Genomic DNA, 16,915 nt, shown 5'->3' on the forward strand with positions numbered 1-16,915 from the left:
ATAATGGACCATCAAACTTCTTCTCCGCCACCTAACGCCTTCAGCCATGGAAATGGACCACCGAACTTCTTCTCTCACTTTTCGGTCTGAAAAAAAAATTAATTGTACCTCGGTTTCTTTCTTTGTTCATTTTAATTTTATTTCTACAATATAAAAAGGGAAGAATTGGAAGGGGAAAGGAAGAAGAACATGAAGAGAGAGAGAAGCGAGATGGGCAGGAGGAAGAACGTGAGGGGAGAAAGAGAGAGAAATCAATGAGGGAGGGGATTAGGGAATTAATGTTATAATTTTGTTTTTATTTTTATTTTTTATTTTTGATTTTAATTATTTTAACCTACCATATGATAAGGCATCCACACATTGTTATTTTTTGACGTGGCAGCCAACGTGGAGGAGATTGTATTATACGCACTGGCAGTCTCCTGTCATAAACGTTTATTATACACGGTTTGAAGGAGTGTAAGTGTTCAATTGGCAAATTGTCAAGTTTGGAGACCGGCGTGATAAAGTGGCACAAGTATAGGTGCCATTTAGGCTATTCTGGATAAAAGAGTCTTAAGTATCATGTGATCGCCAACTCTAGATAAACTGAGTCAAAGTCTTTCAAGACCCTAAGTATATGGCAAATCAGAGCTATTCCGAACTAGTTAAATTTCAAAGTCAACTGATCAAAACTGACTTGGAAACTGTGAATTAATATTGTTTTTAAATACTAGATCTCTCATTCTCCCCATTTGTCCTATTAACGAGGTCTTATGTTTTTGTCTTTCATGCAAAGAATTAAAAATATTTTTCTCTTACTTGTATTTTCGTGCATGTTCACCTTCGTAGTTGATCAGCAATAATTTTCTGTGTAAGAATATCAGTATATGGACCATCATACTGAATTTAGATATACTATACTACTAAATAACATTGAATGCAATTACAGTATATATATATATCAGTATTCCGTATATTGATATGTTTCTTAGTACATAATATGTAGTAACCTTTTTGGCTAAAATTTAGTGCCTCACCTTGACTTTGCACTACTAGATATTAAGAAAAAGAATATTAGAAATGTGAATTTCTTTAGAATAAAATAGTAGATAAAGATGCGAGGTTAATATTAGAATACCTTGTACCATAAACAAGTCCTAATTAATTCCTAAAATACTAATATAACTTGTCATTTCGGCGATTTCCACCGCAACTTAGAGATGGCAATGGGGCGGTGCGGGTTTAGACACATGCCGCGCGGGGCGGGTTTAAGCATATATGTGTGCGGGGAGGGTCACAATAAAAATAATTTAAATTTTTGCGGGTGCGGGTTTAAAAGCTTCATCAAAAAAGAAAACTCAATTTTTTGACTTTCTAAAGATGAAATTGATTTCACGTAATATATTGAAGCAAAATAAAGTTTCATATTGTTTGAACTTTCAACCCAATGCTTGCAAGTCAAGTTCGTATTCTTTTATAACAAGTTCTGATAATATAATATCTAAGACATAATGATTAATTAATTATTAATCTATTTTATTGATCAAAGTAATATATCTAATACATGATTGTTTAAAACGATAAGTATTTCGAACAATTGTAAAATATATTTAAACGAGTTAATATATATCCGTTGTACTTGTCGTTTTGCATTATTTTTCACTAAATTTTCTAAGATAAATCGAAACACAAGATTTTAATACGTTAAGATCATGATTTGATCTTACTGTTGGTGTGTGGTCTAAAGCTACAACCAGTGGCATCTTTGTGCAAAGCGCTTCAATAAAAAGAGAACACTTAAAACTAACAAATTGAAGAAGAAAAAAAAAACTATTATGCGGGCCGGGGCGGGTGGGCAGGTGTAGATGCGGGGCGGGTGAGCGCGGGTGCAACTCTTATACGGGGCGGGTTGATATTTTGCGGGTTAAGAGAAAACCCACCCTGCACCCGCACCGCTTGCCATCCCCACCGCGACTAGTACCTTGTACCACGAAAAAGTCCTAATTCCTAAAATACTAATTAGAAAATGAATTTTTGGCCTAATTAAACTCTTAAAATTTGCTTATAAGCCGAGAATTTGAGTGATTTATATAATTTGCACGAATAGGACACTTCGGTGCCACTATTGCGTAGGTGTAGGGACAGGCACATTTATTGTTCTAGCTATTTGTTAATGAGTACTTTTAACAAATTTGATCAGTTTTCAATTGCTTTACTAATTGCAAGCATTAAGCTTAAGTACATATTTTCAAGTGAATATGTCTACGTGGTGTCAAAAACTTTAGGGATAGTTAGGGGTGTCAATTAATATTTAAAAACCGACTAAATTGTATCGTACCGAACCGATTTTTAGGTTTTCTTTTAATAAAACCATAGGTTTTTATATAAATGTATAACTGTAGCGATAATAATTAGGACATGTTTTTTTGTTTTATAAAAATAAATCGAAAAAATACCTAACCGTACCGAATAAATTTACATGTGAAAAATATATTTATATATTAAGTTTAAGAATAATAATATGTTAAAATTTTCCTTGGGCCTTGGAATTGTGAAAACGGTTACAAGCACACAAGTAATTAAACTGGTAAAAATAGCACGGGATAGCCAGTTTTCGGACTGGTTAATCAAAAATAGCCAGCGTTTACCAAGTCAATAAAAAATAGCCACTATTTTGCTACAATAGAGACCGGTCCAGCATAATATACTGGAGTTCGATGCACTTGTGTATCAACTCCAGCATATTATGCTGGACCGGTATACTTTGTTGGCTCCAGTATAATATACTGGAGACTGGAGCACCGGTACTCCAAACTCCAGTATATTTTACTGGACCAATATACTTGCTGGAACTCCAGTATATTATGTTGGGGTTCTAGTGTACTTATGCTGGAACTCCATTATATTATGCTGGAGTTCCAGCATACTTATCCTGAAACTCCAGTATAATATGCTGGAGTTCAAGTATACTTATGCTGGAACTCCAGCATAATATACTGGAGTATATTCCGGGTTTTGAACAGTGTTTTCGCTCAAATTTATCTTTACATAAAAAGTGGCTAAATTTCGATTACTTTTGAAATTGGGCTATTTTTGAATGACCGGTGTTGTATATCTGGCTATTTTTGAATTTCATTCAAAATCTTAATTCCCAAACCTATAATGCTACTCCTATTGAAACTAAATTATTTCCAATATATTCAGTAGCAAAACACAAGTCTAGCGATTAGTAGCGAACTACAATGTATTGAATATGTTTCCTTTCATATGATTTAGATTTATCTTTTTGAATATTTGATCTTCTATAAACTTTATTCTTGAGTTCCAACTTGGTTAATATCTTTTCACTCGATTAATATCTTTGTTTAGTTTCTTTTACACTGCTATATAATAGTTTATGGATCTATACCCCGGCCATCTTTAATATTTTCCTAATTCATCACCCTTTAAAGAATAAAAATATCTAGAGAGTTTGCTAAGTCCTATAAAAGTGCGTATGTTATTCATTCTACTTCTACTAGTGACTTTTACATGACATTTAAAAGAAATACCGAAAATTAACCGAACTGAACCGGTACCGAAGAAAAACCGACATGATTAGAACGGTTTCGAAAAGTCTAATTTTGATTATGCATAATAGAATAACCGAAAAGTAAGTATGGTACAAATTTTAGAACATAATCATCCGAACCGAACCATTAATATCCCTAGGGATAGTTTCTGTTCTGCTTAGGTTGTGACTTGTGAGTATAGTTTAGGAATGTTATTGGCCAACACTCAAAAACAACGTAGAAGAAAATCATAGGACAACAACAACATACCCAATATAGTCCACAATTGGGGTTTGAGAAGGGTAATAACTAATATGTACGCAAACTACCCTTACATTGTGAAGGTAGAGAGATTGTTTCCAATAAACCCTTGACTCAAGAAAAGCACAATCACAGCAGTTTGGATGAGGAAATACGGCAAAGAAGAATCCATGTAAAGAGAAGCACTAACCACATCCAGAACAAAGGTAACCGAAGCAGAAGAAATGGCAGTTAATATTAGAAATCTAAGAATAAGACACTAGTACTACAGAATAGAAAGAAAAAAAATAGTATGTTCTCAACTCTGCTGCAATAGACAAGACTAATTAATCCCTCTTCTTCCAAACAAACGAAAACACAAAGGACGCAAGAAGAGTTGACATCTAGCATCTCACTGCAACTTAAATATAGCGTGCAGCTAAAAACACAAGGAATCCCTCAGCTTTATGTTACAGTGCTCGACCAGGATCAGATTGCTGCTTTGATTTCTCTAGTGTATGGTTCACATAGAACCTAGCCATGCGAAATGAAATTATCATGATTGAATCTTCTGGTTTTCGGCAAAGCATAATCAGTATTTGAATTGTCTTTTACTTCTGAGAATCACAGTATTCGGGGAACTCGCACTCGCATGGTCCTTTTCTTACCTGCATTATAAAGGAAACATCTTCATTACTACTTACAAGGGGACTTAGCTTAAGATTACATAAATATGAAAATACAAAAGTAACTCTGACTAATAATTCATAGATTTCCACGATATTGTACCCTTCTTGAAGCTCGCAGGTGCTAGTTTTTCTCAGTATTTAACGAATTCGCCTGTAAGATACCATTATTTCATTAATCTTTACTCAACTTATAGGTTTCATTGGATGAAAGGATTTCGATTCAGGGGTGGATCTTTATTATCCGAATTTTGGATCTTCACAAATTGAAAATCCTTTCGGATGCAACGTGATTTTGGAGGACTTCAAGTTTTAAAATCCAAAATTTCATATGAAACATACTCCAAGACCAACTAAACCAAGCAAAATCACACAGCCGTATTTAGATATTACTCCTAGTCAAGATTTTAAAATTTGTACAAACCATTCAACAGCATTTTGGGAAAGATAAACTGAACATCCACATTACGGAGGTAAATATGAACCATATACCATCCAAACAATTAATGCATTAACAGTAAGTTGCAGTTCCAAGGTGAAGATTTTTAGATTAGAACCAAATTCAGATTCACGTACCTTGCGCAATGTAAATGACACTCTCCTTGAAGCCCTTCTTATTCTTGTGTCATTCACTACATCAACCTGCAATATACAAGTTTGGGAAAAAATCAGCTCGAAAGAAGTTACCAACATTGCCATAACAGTAACAGAATGCCTGAAAAAGTTAAAAGGAGTAATCAAACACATATATTGAACATGCAAACTGAAGTTAAAAAAGGCACCAAAAAAAGAAAACAAACAACAAAGTACCATAGATTGAAGCAATGACGCAGTTAACACTTAAGGATCCAAGACAAATATGTGCCTTGTTCCTTTGACAACTAGGTGAAGCATATGAGCCCAAGTTTCCGGTCATAATACTTGCATATAAATGTATAATAGAGTTAAGATGTGAAATTTCTTAAAGTCACTGCTAACAGTTCATCCAACTCAAGTTGCATGAAGCTTCGAACTCATTTTCATATTTTCCTGAAGACGTGCCATACATAATAATATCTGAAGGAACTCATCCTACTTCTGAACCATTCCAAACTGGATCTTTTTGCCATCATTTTACCAACTTCGTTATTTCTCATCCAAAATAGGTTATTTTGTTCTATAATATGGATTTATCGAATTGGCAGAAACAAAGACATTATTCTTGGTTTAAAACAACATTTGCAGTATTCAAGGTGAAAAAGCTGAAACTGTCACCAAGGAAAGGACGTCTATTACCATTTTAGCATTTTAAGTGCATAGTACAGGAAGCAAACGATGGGATCAAGGGGGAAAGAAGGAAAGAAAAGCCGTTGGCAGCAGGAGTTACCTTATGGTGTGGAATGTAATGGTGCCACACATAGCGTGCTTCCCCTGATAATAACAGAATAGATCGAGGTGGGAGATAAATAGCTCTCCTCAAGAACTTTGAGCTCTTCTCAGAATTTTGAGCTTCTTCATCACTTAATGTATCGGGACTTGTAAGCCAAACACCAGTAGAATACTTTCTGAACTCCATGATGCAAGGCCCTGCCAATGAAAGGCTGAAAATTAAATCTTCAAATGCTGAATGGGTGTCAATATGCGGAGACAAACCCACGCCGGGTGGATATTCATTAACCTGTTAAAGAATTTGAAATATTTCTTGAAGTTAACCATAAAAGTTTCATGACATCTACAACATTTGAAAACATAACATATCACTGAAAAATAAAAAACATTACGACACTGCAATTCAGACAAGAGCTAATTCCCTTTCCCAGAAAAAAGCAAGACAATGTGTCATGGATGGACAGCTCATAGATGAATAGATATCAGATGTGAAACTAACTCACCGTGAGCTGGTCCAAAAGTACAGCTTCACTGTAACCAAGCTTTTGAAACAATGACATCTTTTCAAGTATTGGGGAAAGAAATGATGGAAGTTCACCCAAGTACTGGTTTGTGTTGACATTCCTTGTCTGCAGAGATGAATAGAAAGAGAAATTAAATAAATGAAATTAGATTTTTTTTATTTTTTTTTATTTGCACCGGGTGTCCGAGTCTCTAAGAGCCCCGACTAATCCCGGGGGTGCACAGGCCCTCGGCAAGGAGTTTCCCGCAAGTGCACCACGGTTAATTCAGGTTTTTACCCCGTCCGATGGCCCTCAGAAATTGTTTGCACCCAGTGGGTTTCGAACTTGAGACCTTGAAAGGGAGCAAACCCCAAGGCTCAAGTCTATTGCCAGCAGGCCAACCCCTAAGGGTTAATAAATGAAATTAGATTTTAAAACCCTATTAGCCTTGCAAGCTATATTTTAAAGAAATAGATAACAAATGTAAGAGAGATCATAAGCAGAGAATGTCCAGAGTTCCTCAAGTCATAAAGCCCCATATTATGCTCTTAATCCCTAATGACAGCTTCAATCATATAAATTGAAATATAAACTGGCATCTGCAGATGAACTTTTTAAGCAGTTGTGAATTGTCAACCAAACTTATTTTACTCTAGTCTTCATCATCTTTGGTGGGTATGCTTCATTTGACACGGGGACGATGGAGTTTTAGAATATCCAGATTTTGATCTACGGAAACAGGTCATAGAAGTAAACAAGATAAAAGAAACTAACAGTCAGACCTCTCCTATAAAACAGTCATTCACAATAAAACTCAAGTCAAGTTTCTGGGAACCCATTTTTATATTATGTTATAATGTATGTCCTCTGTAATAGCACTTCACTATAGTAGCCAAAAAAATATCGGAATGAACGAGGTTTGACTATATTTCTTCACATACACATAACATGCTGCATACACATCTCATGTTGGAAAAGTATAAGAATCAAAAATATGTTTTTGCTATATGCTGGTTTAACACAGTTGCATTTCAAACACCAACAGTTTGCACTTACACTATATTGGAACTCATAACCATAATGCTGAACCCTTCTTTTAGCAAGTTTTTGCCAAGGCCTTGTATCAACAGCTGCAAGTAGTTCCTAAAGATGCAAAGAAGCTGAGTAAGATTTAGGTGAAACTTTTCACATAAAGGTTTGAGAAAAAATGGAGTAGATATAAGCACAGTCCAGATAAAATCCTATATGCTTTTCCTGCAAAATGAGATCCCTAACCTTCTCTTCTTCGGCACTGATAAAGTCATGAATCAAGTAAAGACCAGGAATATCTAACTCTGAAGCTGCCATAGACACCGGAATTGACTCATCAACTGCAACCTTAACCAGAAAGCAAGCTTGTCAAGAATAGAAACATATGCAAACTATCAACAAAAGTTGCTCATGGGGTTAAAGACGAACAACTTGGTAACCTCTATGCTGAACTGTACAAATTCAACTTACACACTGGCCTTAGTTCCCGAAAATGACATGGCCAACGTTGGCAAAATAACACAAAATATAATTCCTCAAAATGAGCACTTACATTAAGCATGATCACTATCAGGCACAACTGCTCTACTTAAAAGTAGGTGCATTGGTTCCTATATCATCTTTCAGACATCGGGTTTTCATCTACCAATGTTTACTCAGGTATGCAGATATGTTAACAGAAGGAAGAACAGTCACATAAGAAAGTTTCAAGTCAAATGTGTCCTTCAGAAGCTCTTTGTATACGGTAAAAATCGAGGATACCCGGTTCTACGGGTTCGAGGGTGTCTTGAGAGTAAGCCGATATCGAAGCAAGTTCGGGCTCAGAGAATATGAAGACTAAGGGATCGAGATCAGGCTAAATCGACACCACACTAACAGGATCGCGAGATATCCGCGATCGACCACCGATCTCGGCGAGAATCTCAGGACTGATAGAACCATTAACGGTTAATGATATCAATCATGTATTTTACTTCCGAAATTAGAGTCATACCCTATTTAGGACTCCTCTGCTATATAACGAGGAGTCCGGTTCATTTGTAAGGGGAGACATCATCACCATTATCATCATACACGAATTATCTCTTACGTTACTACTGAGAAATACAAGCACTCTGCTCTTTTACTTACTCCTAATTCTTGGCTGTTCTTACTGTTCATATTGTTCGTACTATTCTTGTTACTCTAACTGTTCTTGGCACTTGATCTCGAGTCTAATCCAGATCGGGGTCAGTAACTTGCAATTACACGGGTTTGATCCATTTAAACCGTCTAATTCCTTTATTTATCTAGCTATTTATCAATTCGCATTGAATTAGATCACGTATCCTTATAACCACATTACAAGTTTAGTTGTTACTCTTATTTCGAGCTAAACAGTTTGGCCCCCACTGTGGGGCTAAGGATAATAGTGATTGTTCAGTGTTAATTCTGGTATAACACACTATTTTACGCTTGTTTCTTGTCAAGTATTTTGTTTTCAGGATAAATTATGTCAAACTCACAAAACACAGCCACTCATGGTGACAACGGTCTCGGACTCCACGAAGAGAACGAGAATATTATAGCTCCAGGAATCGAGGTGCCACAAGCTGACCTCGGAGGAGCACAACCCGTCAACCCGGTCGATGTCGGTTCGCATATTGCTCTGAATACGGACTTAGGCGGGGACCCCGATGGAAGCGTACGCAGAGAGGGTCGAACAAACGGTCGAGGTACTCAGGCAGGGGAGACGAAGGTGTCAATCTCCAAGTTATATTTGAAATGCTGCAAGCCCAACAGAACGCCATAGCACAGTTGCAAAATCAGCACATGGCACCGATTAGGGTCGAACAAGAGGCTACTCGCCGTACCGAGCCAGTGCCCCAAAGATCAGGTGACAGTACTTCAACAACTGACCCTGCTATAATGAGAATGCTCGAGGAGCTTACTAAGAGAATAGAGTCGGGAGAAAAGAAAATCGAGGCTAACGACAAGAAGGTAGAGACCTACAATTCTCGGGTCGATCAGATTCCGGGGGCACCACCGATCTTAAAAGGAATGGGTTCCAAAAAGTTTGAGCAAAAACCATTCCCTCCAAGTGCGGCTCCAAAGCCCATACCAAAGAAGTTCAGAATGCCCGATATACCTAAATACAACGGAACCTCGGACCCCAGTGAGCACGTTACCTCTTATACATGTGTCATAAAAGGCAATGATTTGGAAGACGATGAAATCGAATCTTTACTGCTGAAGAAATTCGGGGAGACTCTATCTAAGGGTGCCTTAATATGGTATCATAACTTACCCCTTAATTCTATTGATTCGCTTGCTATGCTTGCAGACTCTTTTGTAAAGCACATGCCGGAGCCATAAAAATTGCAACAAGGAAGTCGGAACTTTTCAAGGTAAGGCAGAAAAATAACGAGATGCTCAGGGAATTCATATCTCGGTTCCAAACGGAGAGAATGGATTTGCCTCCGGTCACCGATGACTGAGCTGTTCAAGCTTCCACTCAAGGTCTCAACACTCGGAGTTCCATAGCTTCACAGCGGTTGAAACAAAGTTTAATCGAGTACCCGGCTGCCACTTGGGCCGACGTACATAATCGGTATCAGTCGAAGATTAGGGTCGAGGATGATCAACTGGAGACTCCTTCGGGGTCCGTTTATCCTAGCAGGTGAATAGGATCAAAAGGGACATCGATTGAGGGCCGAGGTCGAATAGAGATCAATATCAACCGTACAACGGAGACCATAGAGGCAGCGGATCCGGGTAAAGCTTCGCATGAAATGAGAGGAGAAATGATCGAGGTCGGGCTTGATGCCAAGGGAGATCACGTTAAGTATCCAAAATCCGAATAAAGGTACGTCCCCAGTCCAATCCTTTCTATTTTTTCGACTAACACTTGCAGGCTATCGACAAGGATCGAAACGAAGCTTTGGATCTTAAAGCACGTGTTGCACTCTTTTCCCTTAGACCGGTTTTTGTCCCAAATGGGTTTTTCCGGCGAGGTTTTTAACGAGGCAACCATTGTTCGTGCTAACTTAGAGCAATTCAACAGTATCCGGGGTTCCCTACAATAAACCTCGAGTATTGGGGGGCATTACCCTCGAATACCTACTTTGTTGCAAGGATATCACTTCGAGCCAGCGGGGTCTCGACAGGAAAATGTTGTAAGGGTCAAACGGTCAGGTGAACCGTGCCCGTATAGGTTACTCGGACCCTAACATCAAACATGCGCGCATGTATAATCATCTATTGAGAGAAGTATTTTTCCTTGCCGATATCCCCTGCCTTTAGAAAAATTTCATATTTTATACTCTTGATCTATTGTGTAAACAGGCTTAAGGGCCGACCACGACGGAAATTCGAACAACAGACCCCATGCTTGAGGACTGCCGTCACAAAAACAAACGGAATAAAACTACTAATATTTCGAGACCATAAGACCTTAAAGGGAATCCTGGACTTTACAGGCCACGGCCACCCCACTCAGGTACTGACATTTCGGGCAAGCTTGAAGTGAAACGGAAGATAAGCCCAAAGGGCAAGTTCTGAAGTAAAAGAGGCTACGGCCAAATTAACGCAGATCAAAGACGTCCGAAATCCATAACAAATACAAAAGCCCAAGGGCTATCTTAACCCGAGTTCGAGCAAACTCTTACTCGGGGAGTGTCTATGAAGCCTAATGGCTAACTCTACTTCGAGTTCGAGCAAATCCTCACTCGATCATAAAAGCCCAAGGGCTATCTTAATTCTTAACCCAAGTGCAAGCATACCTCGAAGACCCGGGGACTGCCAACTCGAGCTATCTAAGTTCAAAATCATAAGACCTCAAAGAGGCACTCCCCGATATACAGGTCAAGGCCATCACACTCGGGGACTAACATTTCTAACAAGTTCGAAATGTTACCGGGAAACAAGTCCAAGAAACATACCCAAAGGCTACGGCCATATTAAACACTACGCTCATATAAAAGGGCTACGGCCGAAATAATGCGGCTCGAAGACGTCCGACTTCCGCCACAAAATAAAGGCCTTCAAACACTTCGAAAAACCGGTTAAATAAGGCTACCCTCGGCAAAGCAAACAAAAAAGGGCTTCGATAAAATCAGCCTTCGAATAATTTAAAGGCTTCCATAATATCAGCCTTCGAAAAAGCCTCAAGAGGTTTTAAATTATCTTAACACAAACGAGTTAAGGAAAAATTGGGTTCCGATCGTTGAACCCTCGAAAAACCCAACGGGTACAAAGAACACATGCTAATGCATAAACAAATTTTTACCGAGTCTTTTAGCGGAAAAGAGGGAAAAATTATAGCCGTTTTAAGAGGCCGAATTGGCCCAACTTAAAGAGCCTAAGGACCGACCTTAAAGAGCCTAATGGCCGACCTAAAAGAGCCTAAGGGCCGATCTAAAGAGCCTAAGGGGTAACTTTACTTCAAGTTCGAGCAAATCCTCACTCGATCATAAAAGCCCAAGGGCTATCCCAACCCGAGTTCGAGCAAACTCTCACTCGGGGACTATCTATAAAGCCTAGTTCAAATGGTCATTCGGGGTCCATTGATCTCGGTTGAAAGAACAAAGCCCCGAGTATGGATTTCTTCAAAGGTCTCCCTCTGAGACCGACACTTGTGCGCTTCTTAGCCCGAACCTAAGCGGTTTCCCTTTGCGGAACAGTTTTAGATGTTTTGGCCATTTTGTTTTCGTGAGCAAGGAAGAATGCAGATTGGAATATTTGATATTTCGGGAGGAACAAGCAAAGAAGCTCGTAGATTCAAATCGTTTATTATCATTTCATTCTAAGAAACGCGGGGACTATCTGTATACGGAAAAAAACGAGGATACCCGATTCTACGGGTTTGAGGGTATGTCTCAAGAGTAAGCCGATATCGAAGCAAGTTCGGGCTCAGAGAATACGAAGACTAAGGGATCGAGATCAGGCTAAATCGACACCACAGTAACAGGATCGCGAGATATCGATCGACCACCGATCTCGACGAGAATCTCGGGATTGATAGAACCATTAACGGTTAATGATATCAATCATGTATTTTACTTCCGAAATTAGTGTCATACCCTATTTAGGACTCCTCTGCTATATATAGAGGAGTCTCGTTCATTTGTAAGGGGAGACATCATCACCATTATCATCATACACGAATTATCTCTTACGTTACTACTGAGAAATACAAGCACTCTGCTCTTTTACTTACTCTTAACTCCTGGTTGTTCTTACTGTTCATATTGTTCGTACTATTCTTGTTACTCTTACTGTTCTTGGCACTTGATCTCGAGTCTAATCCAAATCGGAGTCAGTAACTTGCAATTACACGGGTTTGACCATTTAATCGTCTAATTCCTTTATTTATCTAGCTATTTATCAATTGGCATTGAATTAGATCACGTATCCTTATGACCACATTACAAGTTTAATTGTTACTCGTATTTCGAGGTAAACACTCTTTGCATTCAGTTTTCTTATAACATGCTTTAAAGCTGATTCTCTAAAAGGCGCATTATATTCAAATAATAATTGAACCGACATGCTCAAGGAGAAGCACTATAAACAATCTCATGACAATTACAAAACTGTACAAAATTCAAGACATTGATGTGGATAAAGATATTTCACCTGACAAACAGAGTGTACAGAATACTGAATGTGCAAAGACCGGCCTCCGAGCTCAGGACATGCATGTCTATTCAAAGCCTTCAAGGCAGACTCTGCAGACTTCTCTTCATGATAAGACACAATAACTCTAGTGCCACTTTCATCGGCGAGATAGACTCCCTTGACTGGACCATATGCACCAAATACAGCTTCAATTGTGTCAAAAGTGAATCCAACCGCAGGTCCACAATTGGCCACATAAAGATTTGAACTTGATTCGATAGTCCCTCCAGGACGTTTAAATCTCGGCAAACCCATGTATTATGATCAATGCCTACAACAAGAAAGAATGTACCTTTACGTCCTCACCATATTTACCAATTTTCTTTGGTAACTGAGAGCAATTGAGCATGAAACACCACAGTGGTCCTTCCCATGTATGGAATCATCCAAAATATTTAATTGATCACATAACTCTTGTAATTCATCCAATTATTGGACTAGTACGGCTCAGTTTTTCCAGAATTGCTCACATATCAGATAATTTTAAACAAAAGCTTGTAAGTAGCTAAAATAACAAACCTAACCTCCAATTTTCGAAGTAATTAAAAATTGATCTTTGATAGTTAAAATAATTGTAGCATACCCTGGTTTTCAAGATTTACATATTCCAACTCAACATAGAACTTGAGATAGCTCAATAGTTCCATATCAATACACATATGTATGGTGCTACTTGGCAAGCTTACTATTTTTCATAATAAAAGAAAATAATTGACATTTTTAAGCTTGAAAATTTTGTGCTAAATCCAGAAAGTACCATTCTTGCATCTCCATTTAACTAGATTTCTCATTATATACAGTGAAATCTAGCTCCCTCAAACTAATTACACTTTCTAATTCATGTTATTGTTCCACCACAGAAAATAATATAATTCTTCGGGAATATCCCTTACCCGAATTATGAAACAAGCATAAGAACAGGAATTTGCAACCCATTTTAAATTTTGTTTGTCTATTTATTTTTGTTTAAAAGACAAAACCAAATCTTTTTCTGAATTAAACAAGAATTAAATTCGTTGTGTTTAAAAATGAAAAATCACAAAAGAGAAATCTTACTAGCAAAACTGCACCGCCCACCAAGGGTCTGTGTTGCAAAAAGACCAAAACGAAGAGAATTTTCTCTTTACGTTGTTCCAGAAGTATATGTTGAGTTTTAGTGAGCCAAAATCTCAATGTAGTCCTCATAGTTAACACTAAGTTACGAATGAACCCCTTGTTTTGTTTTATGGTGTTAATTCGCCACTATATGTTTGGGAAAATATCAGCTAAATTCTAATGGTTAGTGGTTAAGTAGCAAAGTGCCGGGTAACTTGATCTTATGCTCTATACAAATAACAACAAACCCAATATAATTCCACAAGTGGAGTCTGGGGAGACTAATATATACGTAGACCTTACCACTACCTTGTGAAGGTAGAGATGTTTATTTACCTCGAAAATACGAGTAACAATTAAATTTGATTTGTGGTTTTAAAGATACGTGATTAGATTCAATACCAATTAATAATCAAGAAATATGAAGTAGAAATGAAAGAAATAAGTGAATCAAACCAATATAACTCAGCAGCAGCGACCTCGAGCTTAGTGACCTCGAGGTGGGTTTGGGACAATAAGAACAATTAGGCAAGAAAAGTAAAGTAAGAGCAGTAGAGCTAAAGGACAATTCTGATGAACAATAGGCAAAAAGTAGAGAGTATATTCTTTGCTCAATGATTAGATGATGTTACAAATGATTGGGGTCCCCTTTATATAATAGGGGAACCCTAAACAAGGTATATTTCTATTTACAATAAGGAATATTCTTTGTATAGTTGTCTAACCGCCTAGTACGGAATCGTGCGATCCTATTTCGGGATTTGCACCGTGATTTTAGGGACGTGGCAGGAATCTAGCTCATTCTGTTGTAAATCCATAACGGTACTATTCGGGGTCGAGCATACTCAGCCTTGGTACTCCTCGTACTCCTATCTCTCGAGCATTGCACTCTGTCTTCGAGCTCGAATTTGGTCTACTGGGCTCGAACTCGACCTTGCCCGGACTTGGGCCTAGGATGGACCCTCAGCCTATAAATCGGAAGCATATGATTTTGACCGTATACAGATAGTCCCCGCATTTCTTAGAGTAGGTCGATAAGAAACGATTTGATCTTCGATGCTAGACGCTTCGACCCTGATGCCAATCTCGTGATGTCAGCAGCTGAAGTGACTGAAAGGTTGCTTTTCGTACGGTTCCCAAAGTCATTAATTGGAGGCGACTGACGGTCGGCTGTTTGGCTTCCTCAGTACGCTTAAGTGACTTTATATAAATAGATCTACTTCACAATCTTGCAAACTTTATTCTCACAATGTTCTCAAAATCTCATTAGCCTTTCAACTTTCCTGAATTCTACCTTCTCTTCTATTTCCCCTTAGTTCATCTTCAACCTTCTCTATTTTCTTGAATTTCTGCATCACAATGGCTAAGACATCTAAATCGGTTCCCCAAAAAGAAAAAGTTTCTTCATTTTCTCGACCGAACAAAAGTAAAGTGGTAGTGTTGCCTCGTATTGAGGAGTGTATTCCCCCGCCGTGTGAAATAACGTCTGATTTCAAGATCGAAAAACCCGTATCGACACCAGGCCGATGTGAGCCCATGTCTCGATACGTCTGTTTAATAACCGAAGACGAGCTTGAGCAGGTAAAAAAGGACTGCAACTGAGAGAACAAAGACGTAGTAATCCCTTCTCCCGATGAGGACATCACTACGTATAAAGCGGGGTACTTAAGCATGTATACCTACCCATTCACGCTGGGCCCTGCAATTCCAACTCAAGGTCCCATAGATCCAGTTATTCTTGACTTTTGCCAACGATACCAAATGACGCTTGGCCAGATCTACCCTTCATTCTAGCGAATCGTTCATTTGATCAAATTCTTTTCGAGTCAGGTCGAGGGGATGCCTTTCACCCTCGACCATCTGATCAGACTATACAGTCCTCAACTTTATCGAGGTGGCTTGATAAAACAGCAAGGCCGATCCTTGAAATCTCTCTTCTCCAGTATCGAGAGGACAAAGACCGAGGGTGGATGAGCCGGTTTGTTCGAGTCAGGACCTCCGACCCGATTCCTGCTGATTGGATGACGTTCCCCGAGGAGTGGAACATGAAACGTAAGTACATGTTTATCGATGATTACTTTATACCCTGCTTCCCTTTTTCTCCCCAGATTTTATCTTTTTCTCAACCTAACCTTTTTCCGATGGTGCAGCTATTGCTTGGTTTCCTGGGGCGGTCCTAGACCTCGAAGGCTGGGTTCGAAAACTGGCCTCTACTTCCTCACACTCGGAGCGCTGCTGGCGTGACCTGGCCAAGGGCCGATGGGAGGCTAAAAACCATGGTGATTTCTTTTGTCTATTTACTTGTGTTTCTCAGCGAAATGCTTACTTTATTTATATGCAGGCCTCGAAGACGTTGTTGCTATGCGGCCATCTCTGACCGGCGAAGAAGAAAATCCCAAAGCCTCCAAAGAAAAGAAAAGAAAAAGGGGGTCGCCTATAACCACACCGAAGCCGAAGAAAAACACGGTTCAAAAGCCTAAGGCCGATACTATGGCCTTATCTCCAGGCACAGCCCAACGCCTTCGGGACCAGGAAGAGGAAGAAGATGACGACTGCCTGTTGGTAGATCGGAAGAGAGGAAGCACTGGTGCTTCGAAATCCGCCAAACCGGTAGCGGCAAACGCGGTTCATCCTAGAACCGAAGAAATTTCTGAAGGGAGTTCGAGCAAAGTCCCCGAGCCATCGGGCAGCAAGAGTGCACCTCGTCTTGGAGGTCATTTGGAGGGTGAACTGAGGGGGCCGGTCCCGAGCTCCTTCAAATAGAATAGAATGCCCCGAGTGGATCACTTGGGTTAATCAATGT

At 39.0% G+C, this 16,915-nt stretch overlaps 1 protein-coding gene across 1 annotated transcript; it reads right to left on the bottom strand.

The window, feature by feature from the left end:
* Positions 1 to 3,961: 3,961 nt before the first annotated feature.
* On the bottom strand, positions 3,962 to 14,147 carry LOC109240633 (alkylated DNA repair protein alkB homolog 8). Its single transcript, XM_019407300.1, has 8 exons — positions 14,074 to 14,147; positions 12,976 to 13,288; positions 7,606 to 7,707; positions 7,387 to 7,473; positions 6,331 to 6,456; positions 5,826 to 6,116; positions 5,036 to 5,101; positions 3,962 to 4,441 (listed from the first exon to the last, which is right to left on the bottom strand). Exons 2-8 carry the CDS (start codon positions 13,270 to 13,272, stop codon positions 4,385 to 4,387), a joined length of 1,026 nt encoding a protein of 341 aa, XP_019262845.1. The 5' UTR covers positions 13,273 to 13,288; positions 14,074 to 14,147; the 3' UTR covers positions 3,962 to 4,384.
* Positions 14,148 to 16,915: the final 2,768 nt, after the last annotated feature.

Source organism: Nicotiana attenuata, unplaced genomic scaffold (assembly GCF_001879085.1).
Source record: "Nicotiana attenuata strain UT unplaced genomic scaffold, NIATTr2, whole genome shotgun sequence".
NCBI lineage: Eukaryota > Viridiplantae > Streptophyta > Magnoliopsida > Solanales > Solanaceae > Nicotiana > Nicotiana attenuata.